This window comes from Alosa pseudoharengus, unplaced genomic scaffold (assembly GCF_046254945.1).
Source record: "Alosa pseudoharengus isolate Yale_2024_CS ecotype anadromous, Long Island Sound unplaced genomic scaffold, YU_APseudo_1.1 YU_APseudo_1.1_scf_21, whole genome shotgun sequence".
NCBI classification, from domain to species: Eukaryota; Metazoa; Chordata; class Actinopteri; order Clupeiformes; family Clupeidae; genus Alosa; species Alosa pseudoharengus.
In genome coordinates, this window is record NW_027468674.1 from 21,182,329 (window position 1) to 21,199,628 (window position 17,300).

At 42.0% G+C, this 17,300-nt stretch overlaps 1 protein-coding gene across 2 annotated transcripts; it reads right to left on the reverse strand.

Annotated features, from left to right (window-relative positions):
* Positions 1-3,942: 3,942 nt before the first annotated feature.
* On the reverse strand, positions 3,943-15,754 carry LOC143137813 (carbohydrate sulfotransferase 3-like). Of its 2 annotated transcripts, XM_076298142.1 has the most exons (4): positions 15,317-15,754; positions 14,819-15,002; positions 7,659-7,872; positions 3,943-6,358 (listed from the first exon to the last, which is right to left on the reverse strand). In XM_076298142.1, the coding sequence occupies exons 3-4, from the start codon at positions 7,766-7,768 to the stop codon at positions 5,122-5,124; spliced, it is 1,347 nt and encodes a 448-aa protein (XP_076154257.1). In that variant the 5' UTR covers positions 7,769-7,872; positions 14,819-15,002; positions 15,317-15,754; the 3' UTR covers positions 3,943-5,121. The 2 variants fall into 2 exon arrangements, with proteins under 2 accessions (XP_076154257.1, XP_076154258.1); XM_076298143.1 differs by lacking the exon at positions 14,819-15,002.
* Positions 15,755-17,300: the final 1,546 nt, after the last annotated feature.

Here is a 17,300-nt window from a genome sequence, read left to right on the forward strand (position 1 = left end):
GCTAAACAGATGACGACAGCGCTGCAATAAATTAGTCAGTAAACATTGGTTGTAGTGTTATCCAATTGCGTCGAAGTCCGGAATCAGTCAGTAAACATTGGTCGTAGTGTTATCCAATTGTGTGCAGTGAAATTTTCAAATGCATGCTTGGTGCCGTCCCTCAAGTTGGGCCATTACATTATGTCATGGCCAGACCCTTAGTCTTTCTAGATTACCAGGGTCTGGATTTTCCAGGCTACCGTTGCCTCCTTGTTTTAGTTGAACTCCTATCCCCTCTTTCAGAATTGATCTTGCAATAATAGATGACTAAGAATCGGTAACATCATCTACACTATTTTATATTGTAATATGTGAATGACTTGCTCTTAAAATTGCTTATTTTGTTGTTTTTAATTCAGGGCCATATGCAATAACATCACATATCTGAGATGGTCATATTTCAACTTCATGAAATAGTTTTAGGTTTGATGACAGCCTCAAGTCTTTTCCCATTATTGTTCATCTCATAATCCTGCAAACCCAGTGGCTGATAACTGCATGTCCAGACAGAGTCTTCATTTCCTGAACGACTTGAAAAGATGTTCAGAGTCAGCTGTTTGTGAGCGCCTTGACTTCTCTCACTGAAGGGTGCTCCAAATGTAAGCAGAGCTCTTCACTGTAGTTTTTTCCATGTTTGGGGTACACTCTTGCTACTATGAATGCGGAGCAAATACATAAATATCACCATATTGAGTTTTGGTTTCATGAATTAAATTAAAAGATTTAATTTATTTGATTCTCTGTGTGCACAAAAAGTTAGTTTCTCCCAAACACCACACACAAATTCCTCTGTGTAGTCATAGTCATGGAATCTAAACCTTACTCCCTAATAAATTGCCTGATTTCATTGTATGGACTTTAACTCAGTAAGGTATTTGAGATTATTAGTTTTGTTCAGTGTGATAGGGAAAATGACTCAACATAACAGCATTTCGTAACAACACACAGTATTGCAGCCTGAAATATAAAACACCATGCAGTCTTTTCCTTTCCAAGTCTAATTGACATTCTCTCATCTCGTAATATGTTAAGGCCAGTCGGTAGCTCCCAAACTGCTTGATCCTGAGTCATAAAACGCTAATACAAAACATGTTTTCGACACGAGTCATTTGGTTAGACTGACACAGTTGCTGTGATCAAAAACAGTAGTGAAGAGAGCAGGCCGTTTTGGCCACGTGAACCCTGTCACAACTCTATTTGTAGGTGAAATTATCAAAGCAATTTCCGCTGGATGGTAACCTTGAACCAGAAACCCTAGTGAGCTATAGCCAAATCCGTTCCTGTGACGACAAACGGAAGCCACTTCCACCCAGCTTTTCCTTTGGCCGAATCAATTCCAACCACTTGTTGCTCTGTGCTATGCTGTGCCACATATTAGCTATATTGAGAGTAAATTACATGCTGTCAGCAAAGCCACAGGCCTGAGCTCAAACTTACCACAAATGCTTTCTCTGGCTTTGATGGTGTTGCTGATGACTACCAATGGGGATTTATATATTTCTGTTTATATATTTCTGATGATGATGATTGGATGAAGGTATTTTGGGGGGACGACGCCACATTTCCAAAACTGACTAGCTCAACTGTGTGATGACTCATGCCCAAAGAAACAGACAATCTGTTGCATTGTATCACTCATGTGTCCGTGGACATGGACACCGATTAGCATAGCACACACACATGTACACACACACACACACATTAATGGCCAATCCAATTTGTGCAGGGACCGCATGAAATCAGACTTGACACAGGCCCCCCTTGACCTCATGCATCCTGGTTCCGATGTGGTAGGGAAGGCCTCTGAGTAGAACCAGCTGCCCCGGTTTTGGCTGCCGCTGTGGGGAAGAGGAGTTTTTGGCGCAGTGGTGAGTGGTTTGTGTATTCTATATTTGCCCCGACCGTACAGAAAGCTCCACCCTCGACTATAGTCACTCAGTAAAACCTTCATCTCCTCTCAGCTTCTCTCTCTCTCTACCCTCCTCTCAGCCTCTCTCTACCAGAGCATATATGAATTCACTCTCAGTAAAACTCTCTTTCTCTCTTTCACTGTCTCTCTCCCAAAGCATTCATGAATTTACGGATTCCCTCTCAGTAAAACCCCCACCTCCTCTCTCTCTCCCACAGCAATCATGAATTCCCTGGCTCTGCTCATTAGCCTGATACGTCACCAAACACACAGCCACATGGGCATGTAGGTAAAATGCGCACTTCCAAGAAGTAATTTGACCTTATACAATGTTAAATTCAACGTGTAGAACCTCTGAAGCTCTTTAGTCGAACTGCCTCTCCTCCAAAAGGCAATATCATAGCAGCACTTCTGTGAGTGGGCAAGAAGTCTTCAGACCCCTAAGGCTAAACAGCAGGTAGCCCTGCCCTGTTGATGTGGAGGTGTTAAGTGCAGATTTGCATGTGAACACACTCGTTTAAGTATGTGTGTGTGTGGTATGTGTGTGTGTGTGTTTGTTTGTCTCCATTGCTCTGAGATTATACCCTAGCAGGCTGGCTAAGAGAGGTTGTGGTTGCGTGGGGCAGGATGACTTTGGGACCATGGACGCAAATGTAAAGTGGGGTGGTGATGGTGGGGGTGGGGCATGGGGTGAAATTGCTACTCTGGAGCTTTGTTGAGAGTTTTAAATAGTTGCGTCCATGCTGCAGTAAACACGATTGGTCATGAAGCAGCTGTCGCCGCAGTAGCCCTCTTCCTCGAAAGGCACAAGGGCCGCCGGTGGCGGACCACAAGCACATGGTGCTGAGACTAGGCACAAGGGCGGAAAAAGACACTCTGATTTAGACAAAAGGGGGAAAAAACAACAGCGGAGGATTGTTGTCGAATTGCACCACTAGACCAAGCTGGCAAGGAAGCATCCCAATCAAACTGCCATTCTTGGTTTTCTACGAAGCGAAGATGTGACATTAAAATTGCCAGCCTCTGAAAACACTAAGAACATAGATTACTAAATGGGCACTGAAAAAGAACATTCTTTCCTCAAATTAAAGCAGTTAAGCTTCTTCTTTATACAATGGTTAGAGTGGTATATTTTTGGGCTAAGCAAACCAGTGCCCAGTATCATACCCCTTAGCATATTAAAACACAGTCATGAAAAGGCAATTGTCCATTAAAATGTTACATATTACTCTCCTATTCCCTAACCACCCACACACTCACTCATTCGCTCTACTGCACACACATACACAAATACACACACACACACACACAGACTCTTGCTCACAAAATTACACACACACATACCTACATATATATATACACTGCCGTTCAAAAGTTTGGGGTCCACGCCGTTCTCCGTTATAGACAGAAACAGAATACCAGCTGAGATCAGTTGAATTGTTCTTTTAATCAGGGCAGCAGTTTTCAGATTGTATTATGTGCTTACATAATTGTAAAAGGGTTCTCCAATGTTTTCTCAGTTAGCCTTTTAAAATTTTATCAGATTAGAAACAGAATGTGCCTTTGGAACATTGGATGAATGGGCCTCTGTATATTACATTACTAGTTATTAGTGTAACGCTGTGTACACAGCATTTACTAAAAGAAAGGTTTTGAACAACTCACTTAATAGTAGTGCCCCTAAAAATAGTAGTGCCCCTACGATTCCCATTCAAAACTCCATTTGACCCAAAAACGACAACACGGACAAGCTTAAAAGTGGCGCTTCCGACGTAATTATGCTTTTAAACGAAAGTCACGCTTTAAAGATCAGCCATTTCAACATTAATGATGAAAACATGGATATTTCTAAGTGACCCCAAACTTTTGAACGGTGTACAGTATATAGTAAGACATCCATCCATCACTCTGGAAACTGATTTTTTGAGCAGGGCAGTGGCAAATATTACAGCCTTTTGGCATCCATAAAATGACTCACTCAATTTAATCACAAGTAGACATCAGCAATATTTAATTTCATAAGCAATGAAATCCAGATGCGTCAAAACTGTGACCTCGTAAAAAAACAAAATGAAGGCAGAGTGTGTAAATTGATGTATGTAGAGAATAGAAACAGTAGCGCTACGCAGCAGACAGACAAAAAAAGAAAAACAGTCTCCAGTCTCCTCTAATCGTTTGCCAGGAGACATCTGTCAACAGGGACAAACAGGAGATAAATGTCACACGCTTCTGCAAGCCAGCTGCAGAAAGAATGTCAGAGAAGCACTCGGTGGAGTTGTAAACATCTGTTGTTACAGGGGAGGAGAGACCCCCATATGGATCTGTGGCTCTCACAAGCCACCTCAGTCGTAGAACACACACACACACACACAGACACACACACACACACACACACACACACACACACACACACACACCTCTTTCCTAGAGGGTCTTAATGAACTACACATGAACCATTCCTGAGGGTCTGTGAATCTGTGTGTTTAGGCGTGCTTGTGATTGTGTTTGTGTGTGTGTGTGTGTGAGAGAGAGAGAAGCAGAGAAAGTTCATGTCCGTGTGTAAGTGTCAAACAGCGGCAAGGCAATTCCAGACATATATGGCAAGATGGAAGGATAAATCCTGATATCCCTTATTCATCTTTGAAAAAATGGCACTTTTGTATAAATGTTGCACTTTTGCACGTTGCTTTCGGCCTAAAAGTAGCTTGTCTTCGCCAAATCTCCATGTCACTTAAGAACACTTTGGCCCTCAAATGCTTATATCCAAAAAAGATATATGCATCACTTTGTTCTTTGTTTTTCTGATATGATAATGAGATCACTGAAAGATACCAGTTACCACACACCACATAGTCAATATCAATATTCTTAGACTACTCTGTAAAAAAAATATCACTTAAATAAAGTTCTGTTTCCCTCTTTCTTAAAATACCAAATACCCAGTACTCTAGTGTTCAGCGATTCTAATTTCATAATTCTTCTTTAGACACAGTTACTTGATAAAATAATAAAAAACATCAAGCCATATCCCAAAATCTACCTCCTTACAGTTTTCAGATATGTAACTACACAACGCTGCATCAAGCATGTGTTGCCCTCAATAAATACCAAACAATTGTTAAATAACCCCATCTAGGATAGCTTTAACTCCTTGAAGAAAAATAAAAAAAGTTTTATGAAAAATTCTTTTCCGCAATTAAACTGATGGACTTGTCCATTAGCATCTCTTTGCTCTCTGCAAATTTATACCCAAACAGTTTCATTGTGGGCCCACAGACCTTCTGTACAACTTGGGCTAGTTTGAACGGTATGCTAAATCTCCATTTCTCCACCTGCTCAGAGGAGTTCTTCTGGGTGGAGTATACCCCACTGACCTCCTTGGATGCCTGAGTGTTCTTCAGTATCCACTCTTTGACTTTGGATGTGAAGGGGATGCCGGCGAACTGGTACATCTCTGTGGCCTTCCTCATGGGGAAGCGTGCGATGTCCTCGTAACGCACTAGCATGTAGCGGTCGCGCAGCCACTCCGGCTGCTTCAGGCCCACCTCGGCGGACACGCGGATGTTGTCGCAGTTGCCCTTTAGTTTGCGGACCTCGTCGTCATCCACGGGCACCTCCCCGTCCACCGCCCAGCGCTTCCAGTTCTTGTACTTGGCGGAGAACGCCACCATCCGGGAGGCGAGCACGGCACGTGGGTCCCGCACCAGCTGGATGAACTTGACGTCCAGCCTGGGGTCCTCGGCGAGGGGCCGCAGGGTCTCCAGCTGCCGGACGCGCACCGACTTGATGGCGCGGTGCTCCTTCTGGCGGCACGACTCGGACGCCATGGTGAGGTTGAGGGGCCCACAGCGGCGCGTGCGGCACCGGTAGCGCTCGAACACGCCCTTCACCACGGGCCCGCAGACAGGCTCCTCGCACAGCGAGCTGCTCGACTCGCGCCGGAAGAGCGACGGTGTGACGTGGTCGACCGGTGGCGGCTCAATGAAGCCCTCCAGTGCTGTGAAGTCGCACAGGAAGAGCCCCTGGAGCACGTCGCGATAGGCGGGCGCGGCCGCCGTGGCATTGGTGCCCCCCGTCTCCAGGGTAAGAGCCCTCTCGACGTGCCACAGTGGCTCGAACAGGTAGAACATGTTGCCCCCCTGCTGGTTGAAGAACTCGCCCACGAACGAGGAGCCTGTGCGCGTGGTGGCCAGTAGCAGGATGTGCTTCTTGCCCCACGACGAGAGACGCTCGGGCTCTGGCTGCTCTGTGAAGTTCTCCAGGCGCCGCTTCATGTGCCTGGGTAGGCCGGGGTCCAGACGAGCAAGTGAGATCCTGGACTCATTTTGTGGCGTTGCTCCCACTAGGGCGACAACGCTGGCCTGGAGGGGAGTCTGGGGGGTCTGTCGGGGGGTGAGCTTGTCCGATACCCTACAGAACACAGAAGAGAATGTTATGACTGCGTTGGAGCATAACAGCAGAGCCTTAAATGTGCGTGTTGATAACGGTTAGTCAGTAAATGGCTCAGTAACATGTTACCCAGATGAATTGAGAACCAATCTGTTGTTAGCCAGTTAACATGAGCATAACACTTCAGATCAACCAAATCTACAGTTTTTTGCTTGGCTGACTATCACTACCTCAAACGATATCAATCCTGCTACAATAGTGGATTCAACAAGAGCTTTTAACACTCATGGCCATGTTATATAAATATTATGGATGACATTGGAGGATAAACAGAAAGCACCATGAAAGCAAAATCCAGCAGTTAAACTACTAAAAAGAGAGTGTAGGAAGACCGAAAGAAAATGGTGTATATACAAGCTTCAGATCCACTATGAAAATCCATAAAGAGATGCTCCGCACATATAACTCTGAAATATGCAAAGCAAGATAGTCTTTCTTCTCTAACGTCATCAGTAGAAGTTCAAATAACACTCATGTACTATATTCAACCGTCAAAAAGACAAATTAACAAATTCCCCCTCACAATTAGCGCCTGAACTTCTCTCAAAGCAATGACTTTGCATCTTTTTTCAAAGGTGAAATTGACAAAATCAGACTCATATCTCAGTAAATGGAGCAGGACCTAAATAACTATCAGACATGCTTCAGCAATACACACCTTCTCGACCTCTCAGGTCTCAAGGGGAAAAACCTGCTGTTAGAACTAAACCTGGTGAAGCAACTTTTAGCTGCTGTGCGGTTCAGCTCTGGAACCAACTTTCGGAAGACATACAGTATATATATAGGCTTTGCTAACAAATGCTTAGGCAAATGCTTAGATGTGGACTCTAAGCGGTTTGCCTTAGTATGTTCTAAGTATGTGTTGTGATTATATGACTTTATATACAAATGTTTATGGAACACAACGACCAGAAGACTGGCAGCCTTAACCCTTAACCCCCTACAAGCACATCGTATGGAAACTGTGGCAAGGAAAAACTCCCATATTCCAGAAAGAACCCTTGAGCAGAACCTGACTTAACCTGACTATTGCCCTTATATGCTTTTATTTGCTATTACTGTTAGCTTTTGTTTATGTAAAGCACATTGAATGACCCCTGTGCGCTATATAAATAAACTTGATTTGACTTGTCTTGTTGTTGGGCTGTTAGTCTAGACATAATTAACCAATGAAACCATCTTGCATCACTAAAACCAAGAATTGTGCAATCCTCTGGCAGAGTGACATTCCGAAGGCTTCAACCATAATGGGTAGGCTTACCGGGATATGATGTTGTTCTCCTTCTCGATGATGACGAGGGCCACAACAAACACAAGAAATATGGTGTATTTGATCCTCATTCTCGGACACACTTGGATACGTTTCCACATGCCACCTGGGAGCAGACGTGCACTGAAACAGCCAGACTCTGCAGTGGCCTGACTGTTCCAGGGGTTCACTGGTTCATCCTTCTACCCATCACAAATGCCTCAATCTGCAAGACAAAAGCAGAGGGGGCAAATGAGGCAAAAGGCTGGATAACACTTTACTTGGATAGTCTGAGATTATCAGATTAAATTGAAATTCAGTATATAAAATTGTTGTTGAATAACTACTGAACATTACCTTAACCAAAACCATCCCCTAGCCTTAACCTTAACCACACAGTAGTAGTCTAAAGAGATAGTAGATAGTCTAAAGAGAACTATCCAAGTCAAATGTGACCAAAGGTGGCATCAGCAGCACTAAAATGCTGAGACATGCAGCCGGCACCAGACAGATTTCCCCAATCAGGCTGATTCTTGTCATGGCCATATTGTGCCAAGTCTGGCTGTAGAGCCTCCATATGGACATTGGTTATCATGTCTGCTTTTCCATCTGTTGTGCTGATAGATCAAGACTACAAAGTTAACCTATAGTGATAACATATTAGGCTAATGATGATGTCCCTTGTGAGTTACATTGGTATGATCATGTGATATATGTACAGTATGTATATCATTTGGCCCATTTCTGTTGTATCATCAATTTCAGGCCCAAAAAAGGCCCAAACATAAATTATCACATTCATCTAATCTTTCCTAACAATCCACTAGCTGTCTGCCCCATAAGCAGGCTGTCAAAAAAACGTGTCTCTGTAGGCACTAGGCAGCCTAGGCTCCAAGATCTGTACACAAAAACAATTGCTACCAACAAGGGTTGGCAACCCACTCAAAGGCAAAATAAAGTGTTTCAACCAATAACCGACAAGATGCTCGTTTAGGAGAGTTTTAATTGCACGGGAGGGAGTAGCGAGCTAGCTCTCTGTTTTGTTTGAACATCAACAGAAGTGACGTATCCCCGTTATTGCTGATACAACCTTTAAGGCAGTGTAAAGAATTTGAAAATTTCTGAAGGTTTTCTTTCCCCTACCAGTGGTGTGTTTTCTGAAAATATAGAAGCCAACAATTGAAAAGGAGGGCCAGAAATGTCAACCTGACAGTGCATAGCTTTCTAAGACTTTGTCATTAAGCAAGCCCACCTAAGCAGTTGTCATCCACCCTTCACATAACTATGCCAGCCTGTAATCAGTCTCAGTGAAAAGTGTCAAAGTGGAAATACCAGTGAAATTGCAACTCACTGTTCCCCCCTTCCATCCGGCCTCGGACACCACCTTATTCAGAGAAGTTTAACCTTTTTCCTTCAATTCTCACATCTTTATGTGCTCAAGCTATATTTCAAGACACCCTGTGGGAGACAGCCAAGGTGCACTACATACCAGAGGTCTCAACAGGTCAGTGTCTGAGTCAACAGCACAGGGGCCGGATGAATGTCAGTGCTATCTGATGGATCGCTCCAGGGCCCCTTCTATCTGCCGAGCCTCCGCAGTGGTTAAGGGGGAAGCCCACCCATTAAGCCCCCCTGGAGAGAGCCGGGCCATTCACCCTCCATGTTTGCCCTCCTCTCGCTAAGCTAACGTTGATAAAAAAAGACAGAATAGCACACAGTACTACAGATAACACTGAAGAGTGAAGTTAAGCCCGTCATAAAAAGAAACACTATCAACCACCACTGAGTGGCTCCTGTTCTGCTGAACAAGTGTTGGGAGAAATTCCACAGAATTCCATCTATACAATGTGGCATGGCGGAGCAGCACTAATGTCCCCAAATGACAATCGGTCGACCCGGGTTCCATTCCCGTTGAAAAAAAGCGTCTGCTAAATATCAGTCAACTTTAACTTTAAACAATGTGTAGCCTGTATCTATAATACTCTGTTTTGAGGGGTGAAAGAGTTACATGTGATCCTGGCAAGAGTGTGGCGTTTGTGTTGGCTTCTCAGTCCCATAGAATTCACCTACATAAAATGTAGCCTGTATAATTACACTACATAGCTTAGAGATTAGTGTGTTTGTTAGCCTACATAAAATACTTGTGGCCCTCCACAAGGTGCGAGGAGACAAATGACTAATGGCGTAAAAGAATGTTTTAGTTAAGGAAAAGAGGCTCTCCATCCTCTGGCCTGGCGACTGAGAGGAGGCAAAGAGACGCAGCTGGACAGCTGGAAACCCGACACCTGTCAGCGTGTTAAAGAGCGGCCTTTCGAGTGTGAGCAGGACATGTGCCATCTGCTCGGCAATCTCAGCTGTGACTGAGGAGGTGAGATTCAACCCCTTTCCAAACACTCCAATCCCAAACCCCCCAATCTGGAGGCAAACTGTCTGGGAAACTCGAAAGCGACTACACTTCAATCCCTCAGGCATTTTTGGTTCGTAGCCACCCATTCACTTTTGCCTTGTCTCTCATACTCAAAGTCATTAAGAAGTGGGTTAATGAAGCTTATCCTTACATTGGTGATCCAAGATTCTACTGTCCTCCAAAAATACAGACAAAGCACCCAAGGCTAATTAATAAGACCCTGATAATATGCATTTATATGGCAGGTTTATCCAAAATCACAATTATCCAAAGTACAAATCACACTAGCACAGGATATTTTTGAAATTGAATAACTGAAAGTTTGTAATACATTAAGACTGGCACACTTTGTTTATGTTTAGGTTTCCACAGGAGTCCTTAAATGAGTGACTAGTGCTGAGACATTTGGATGAAAACAAAAACAAGCATTCTCTTGTGACATACAGCAACAGGTTTCCTCGTTCCCTTTTTGCCTAGAAAGGGACGACTGCTTGAAGAATGAGGACAGTAAGCTCTTAAGGAGGCCAGCCAAGAGTGAATACAGACATCGCTTAACAGCAACCGGACCTGTCTGCTTAGAGCCTGCAAATCACAGCCTGCTGGTGCAATATGAAACGTGTGATTCAGCTAAGATCTGGCGGAATGGGACCCATTAGGTGAAAACACAGGTGAAGGTAGAATGCCATTCATTTATACGCTTTGAATTTCTATCCACATTTGTCATTAGCTTAAACTGGAGACACATCTTCTTGTTCAGTAGTTAACTACATTTTCCAAAAATTAACAAATTAGAAGTCCTCTCTAAAGAAAGAGGCTTACTGTTTCAGGGCAGAAAACTCATAATGGCATATAAGGTCAACTTCTTATTTTGATAATTGTATTCCGCCTTTCCCTCCTCCTTTCCAGTTAATAGTGAGAGATGATACACCATCATGGATCTGGAATATTTTGAGTATTCTATATGCAGAAGGAAATAAATGATCATAAATGATCATACATCACATAAACACATGACTAGAAACCTCGCACATCCCAAAAAAGGATATGGTCAGAGGTGTTAAAGTCATAACAACATATAAGGGATGTACTATACCTCTAGAAGATATCAGTTGTTCTAGAGTGCGGAACAAAATTGAAATAACGAGAACACAGTGTACCAAGAACACAAATGTTTAAGAGTCAGACAGGCGAAGAACATTCTCTCACTAACAGACTGGATGTAATTCTGTTTTCTGCAACAGAGCTTCTCAGAAACAGCTCATCAGATCAGACTAAATAAATTGTGATCTCTTCATTGCATCCTCCTGCTGTGCATAATATACATCATATTTGTTTCTAATGTCCTCTTTCATAAGGTTTCAACAAAGCCATAATCTCAAGGAAAAGCCAGGATGAAAATACTTGGAAAAACTTCAAATAGGAAACCCTTTGACACAATGTATTTTGCATAGCAGGGAGACCCCACACAAACAGCACGAGGCTACGTGAGTAATCCAGAAAAGACTTCTGGCTGAATTAAACTAATGAAGCACATGACTTTATTATTCCCCTACTCAAATCAAAGCATTTACAATATATCACATGCATGTTTCCGAGACGACTCAGCTGCCAGGCTCTGTACTTAGTATAATTACATGTGGGTCCGTCTAAGATACCTTCAAGTTCTTGGTGTCTGTCCCAAAACTATAGGTACGACTTCATGCATGACTTTTCCTTCATTTGCCTTTTGACCCCACCCCCCATTTGTCCAAAAGGGATCACCACAAAACTTTTAACAAGTACAACTTAGCTGTTTGCATCCCAGTTGTGAAACTAATGCATCAGAATATTCATAAAGCGAAGAATTCAACAAGGCATATATGTATAAACAATTATCCATAAAGAACTTGATTATTGTTTTTGATAAACAAAACAACTTTAGTGATTTGCTGACAATGTTGGGGGACGGGAGGGGGGGGCTTCCAAAAGGTGATTAAGACACCCTGAAACCGTGGCAGTACTTGGCACTATTAGGTTTTCGATCTTCTACCCATTACTCATGCTAGCAATTGTGCCCGTTAATAACCACAAACCCTTAACCACCACGAGTCTAAATATACTATATATCCTACACTGTAAAAGTACAACCCTCACCAGCCTCATTCTGGTGTGGTCTGAGTCCAACTGAGGACAAGGCTGAGGGTTGTACCCCACAAGCTTCTTTTAGATCCACCACTGCTATGGAGTTACAGTCTTGGCTTGTCATGAGACAATACTAACTGACTAACTATTTTTATTTATAGTCCCATCTCAAGCCCAAATAGATCAGGATGCTTAACTCCTTCCTTCCCTCCTAACAGATAACTCATTTCCTGTTATCACTTCCTGCTATAACTTCCCTTAGGAGTATGGGCGTAGGGAGAGGTGACACAGAAGAGCCATGCTGCTTGGAAGGCCAAAAATGAAGTGTTTGCCAGAGATACAATCAGAGAAGAAGGGAAGCAAACCCACTTTATCAATCTTACGGAGAGGAGTTATTTTGTTGTCATGTGAGACGGCAAATGGGAAATTCTTTCATGTCTGACTACTTTAACGTCCTTAAGGTCCTTATTTTGAAGATGTAGATACTAGCTGATGATACATGTGGCAACTGTTGCTGATTGTTCCTCATTGTGGTTCTGGCAGGTTCCCATTGATATTAGGCAACAATTACTTTTTATCATCATCTTTTATCATCAGTAGGCAAATCGTCATGATCATCCAATCAGAATAAATGGAACTGATTACTATTAAGCAGTGGAGTCAACTGACCTATTTAGTTAAATTATTAGTTAAAGTCAATGCTAATATATTAGAAGTGCTATGGTGCGTTTGTTGTGGTGTTACCACAGTGGTGGTCTTACTTACAATGAAGCAATGATGGGACGAACTTTAGGACGAAACCTCAGACAGTAACATAGTTTGAAAAGTAGCCTACTCCCTAATACCAAAACTCTGATGTGTAAAATGCAAATAAAAGCAGAATATGATCATCTGCAAATCTCGTAAACCCTTATTTTAATTCAAAAAGGACATAGACAACACATCAAATGTTGAAAATGACAAATTTGACTATTTCATGGAAAATGCATGTTAATTTTGAATGTGATGCCAGCAACACATTTAACAGGGCGGAACGGGGGCAACAAAATGCTTGCAGAAAACAAAATGAGGAGTATTTCACAACTAATTAGGCTAACTGGCACCATGATTGAGTATAAAAAGAGCATCACAGAGAGGCTCTCAGAAGTAAAGTTGTGGAGGTATTCATCACTATGGGTAAATGATGAAACTATAAGAATAATGCTTCTTAACATGAAATTGCCAATAATAAGGGGATTTCATCTTCTGCAGTACATAGTATCATTAAAATATACTGAGAATCCAGAGAAATATTGGATGGCCATGGTCTTTTGGACTTCAGATGCACTGCAATAAAACCAAACTTGTTTCTGTAAAGAAAATCATTGTATGTGCATAGGAAAACTTCCGATAACCATTGTCTAAGTTTGATACTCAATCCACAAATGCCAGTGTAAACTTTACCATGCAAAAGAAGAAATTGTATTTAGACATTATACCGGAATGCCACCGTCTTATCTGGACCTGGGCTCGTTCAAAAAGGACTGAGGTAAAGTGGAAAATGGTCCTGTGGTTCTAACAAACTATCCAACTTGTTATAGTGCACAGTTCCATACCCAGCATGATGGTGTGGAGATGCATTAGTGCCAATGTCATTTGCCATTTCCACATCTGGCAAGGCACATTCCATTCTGAATGATGTACACAGGTTTTGAGCAACATATACTGCCATCCAGGCCAAGTCTTTTCAGGGAAAACCTTGAATATGTCAGGAAAACAATGGCAAAATTAATTCCGCACATATTTAAACAGCTCCATAGAAGAAGAGTGCAGGTGCTAAAATGGCCTGTCTGTAGTACAGACCTGTCAAATTAGGTGCATCATGGAATGAAAAACATGATTAAGAAGATCCCCGACTGTTGAGCAGCTGAAATCCTATATCGGGCAACAATAGGACATTTCATTATCAATACTCTAGCAGCTCAGTTCCCTAAATATTTACAGAATATTTTGTTAAATGAAGAAGTGAAGCAGCACAGTAGTAAACATGCCCGTCACAACTTTTTTTGAAACATGCTGTTGGCATCAAATTCAAAACCAACATATATTTTCCATGAAACAGTCAAATGTGTTATTTTCAACATTTGATATGCTGTCTATGTCCTTTTTTCCGTTTTACGAGATTTGCTGATTATCACATCTTGTTTTTATTTGCATTTTACACAACATCCCAATTTTTTCTGATTTGTGGTTGTAGTTCTGGAAAGTACCAACTTGTCAAACCTCAAAGTATGTTGGGTTGGTAAACATGTTGAGCCTAGAGGGTGCTCATACCTTCAGATCTTAAAAATAGCATGGCTGCGATCTTAGAAATTATGTTTTGTGAGGCGGCAATTATATATCAAGGTATGTAGCCTTATGACTACTTTGTTTGAGTGAAAGGGACACACGCACATTTGTCAATATCAGGAATGATTAATGCTCCACACAACGTGTAGTGTCAGGCCTACTTTATTATAAGGAACCCTTTCGAGATTTATGTGACATTCCTTCCTCAAACACTCAATAGCCTACATGACTGACTCCATGCCTGTCCCATCAGTCATTACAGGTGTGAGTGACAGACAAGCAGCGCAAACCCAGATGTGTTTTTTTTTACTCTTACCCTAATTTCATTAAACGCTTTCACGACCGCCATCAGACATTGCACTCAAATCCCCCAGGCGAAGATGACAGTGAGCTTGAAGCAGACATACCAAGGGTTGCTCAAACCGGCTTGCATCATCCGGTAATGGTTTAAAACAGCGCATTTACGCGCAGGGTGCCTCTTGCATGACACTGAATCATCTCTGCAAATAATAATTTGATGGCAGAAATTACTCATTTAACACCTTATAAATGAGTATATGCAGTCAACCGCCTTTTATCTGAGGTTCGTTCTCGGCATATAGCGTTTCTATAGGCTAAGCTATAGCTTGCAGATTGCATTCACCTCAATTAGCCTACCCTTGCATTCAGTGACATTATAGGCTACTTGGATTTGCAGTAGCTAACTTATACGTAGCTAACAGTAGAATCCCTCAAATGAATATTCTTAGGTAGGCTATAAACGAAATCTATTGGAGACAGTGATCATGAACGTACAAAACAAGTGCTACTTTACCATTGGTAGTCGCATCGCTCAATGGCTTACAGCAGGTCCCGACGCATCCTGCATGGTCTAAATCGGCAAATAGAAAAAAAAGCACGCTTGCTGCACTTCTGATAATCCAAAAGTTTCTACTACGTCTGCTAAACCATTGCGTATACTTTAACTAACATGATCTGCCATTACTTTTTAACGACAATAGGCTTAGACTCTTCTTGAGCGCAAACAACAAAGGACGTAACGTTGTCCATATAATAGCCCCAATGTAAACAAGATATAGCCTAACACTATAGGCTACATCCATAGGGATGTCCGAGTAAAAGTTATAAAGGACTGTTTGCGGGTTGGTAAAATTCTATTCTTAATTTTCATCACGCTGTTTTGAAGCAGAAAAATATCCCCAGAAAAACTTAGAATTCAATTATTCCCAGTGCGCTGCGCAGCCTTCAATAAGGCAATGTGCCACTCTTCCTAACTGAATTCGGTCAGACAACATATCACGTGGTGCATTGGTAGCGCTCTCCCGTGTCCCCTCCCCCCTGTGAATTGCCGCTCAATAAGCACAAGGACCCCACTGTTGCCGACAAGGTGTATGCGGTACACTATCCTACTGTATGCCAGCTGAGTCAGCCTTTCAACAATTACCCAGTGGGGTATATTTCCACGATGAATTATGAGAGAGTGAAGGATTTCTATAGCCCAGACCTACTTCTGCCAGTCCCTAATCTAAAGTGCAAGTCTGGAATTGTATGTTAACTGATCATCTAAGAGGCATTTTAATAAATCTTGCTACACATAGGTTAGCTACAATTAATTCAGGCATTAACAGGAAAGGCCAGTTCACCATGTTAGTCCAAGATTATAGGGAGAAACGACATGTGTAATAGCCTACGCCCATGCACCTCTCAAATGATAGCATTTTGTTAATTATATTAGATTAGATTAGAGGTCTTTATTGTCCACTACTGTGGAAATTCGTCTTTGGCCCCACCAAACATGTAACACACACAAGCAAGACTACACAACAGGTACAACATAAAGCAGACACAAACAAAGACTACACAGCAGGTACAACAATAACAACATAATTCAAACACAGACAAAGACTATACAGCAGATACGACATATAGCAAGCACAAACAAGACTACACAGCAAGTACAACATATGGCGACATGGAAATGTGCAAAATAAGTTAAGTCAATAAAATGCAGTAAATAATATAAGTTAATCAGTTAAATATAAATCTCATAAATTATATTGATTTAGCAAATTAATAGATGATGGTGTCAGGTGTTGATAAATATTGCAAATATATGATGTAAATGTGTCAAAGGTCCCTAGGCGACACAGGACACAACACACAGGACAGCCCATGAGGGTCAGATGTAGTAGGCTGTGGATGTTTTAATGGCTCCATTACGCCCCCTGGAGGCGATGTGGGAGCGTCTTAAAAGCTGCCTTCTTACTGTTCCATGGGTCAAAATTAATAATCCATAACAACCATACAGACAACGCCTAATTCAAACACTGTATCACTCAGTTTATAACTAGCTATCATCATCACAGTAGACAAATCATTCCTGCACATAACAGTGCATGTAAGTACAATGGTAGTACATGTCTTAATGTTGCACCAAAAAGTACATTATCTTGAATTTAAAATATTGTCTTTTAGAATATGTGTAATGCTTGAATGACATCTGTAAGAGCAACACTGTTGCAGGAATTCTGACACAAACAAAGCAGAGACAGGGAAAGTATTTTGTTTGTTTATTTTACTTGTAACGAGGGCAGCACAGAGTAATTGCATAATTTTCCAGGGTGTGTGTGTGTGTCTCTAACAGGAAAATACAGGTTAAAGAAATTCCCTCAGGGAAGTGTGTGTCTGCCTTGAGAGACACACACACTAAACAATGTGCATTCAGCAGCAGTATTATAATAAGGTGTGCTTTTTGGACTTAGCTAGTCTGTTTATATTCATATTCTTTTTTCATGATA

What these genes read in the sequence shown, in the direction of transcription:
- LOC143137813 (XM_076298143.1), bottom strand. Translation starts at nt 7,768, where the DNA reads ATGTGGAAACGTATCCAAGTGTGTCCGAGAATGAGGATCAAATACACC. An exon ending in GAGAACAACATCATATCCCG is followed by an intron (nt 6,359 to 7,658) that starts GTAAGCCTACCC and finishes TGTGTTCTGTAG; the next exon opens with GGTATCGGACAAGCTCACCC.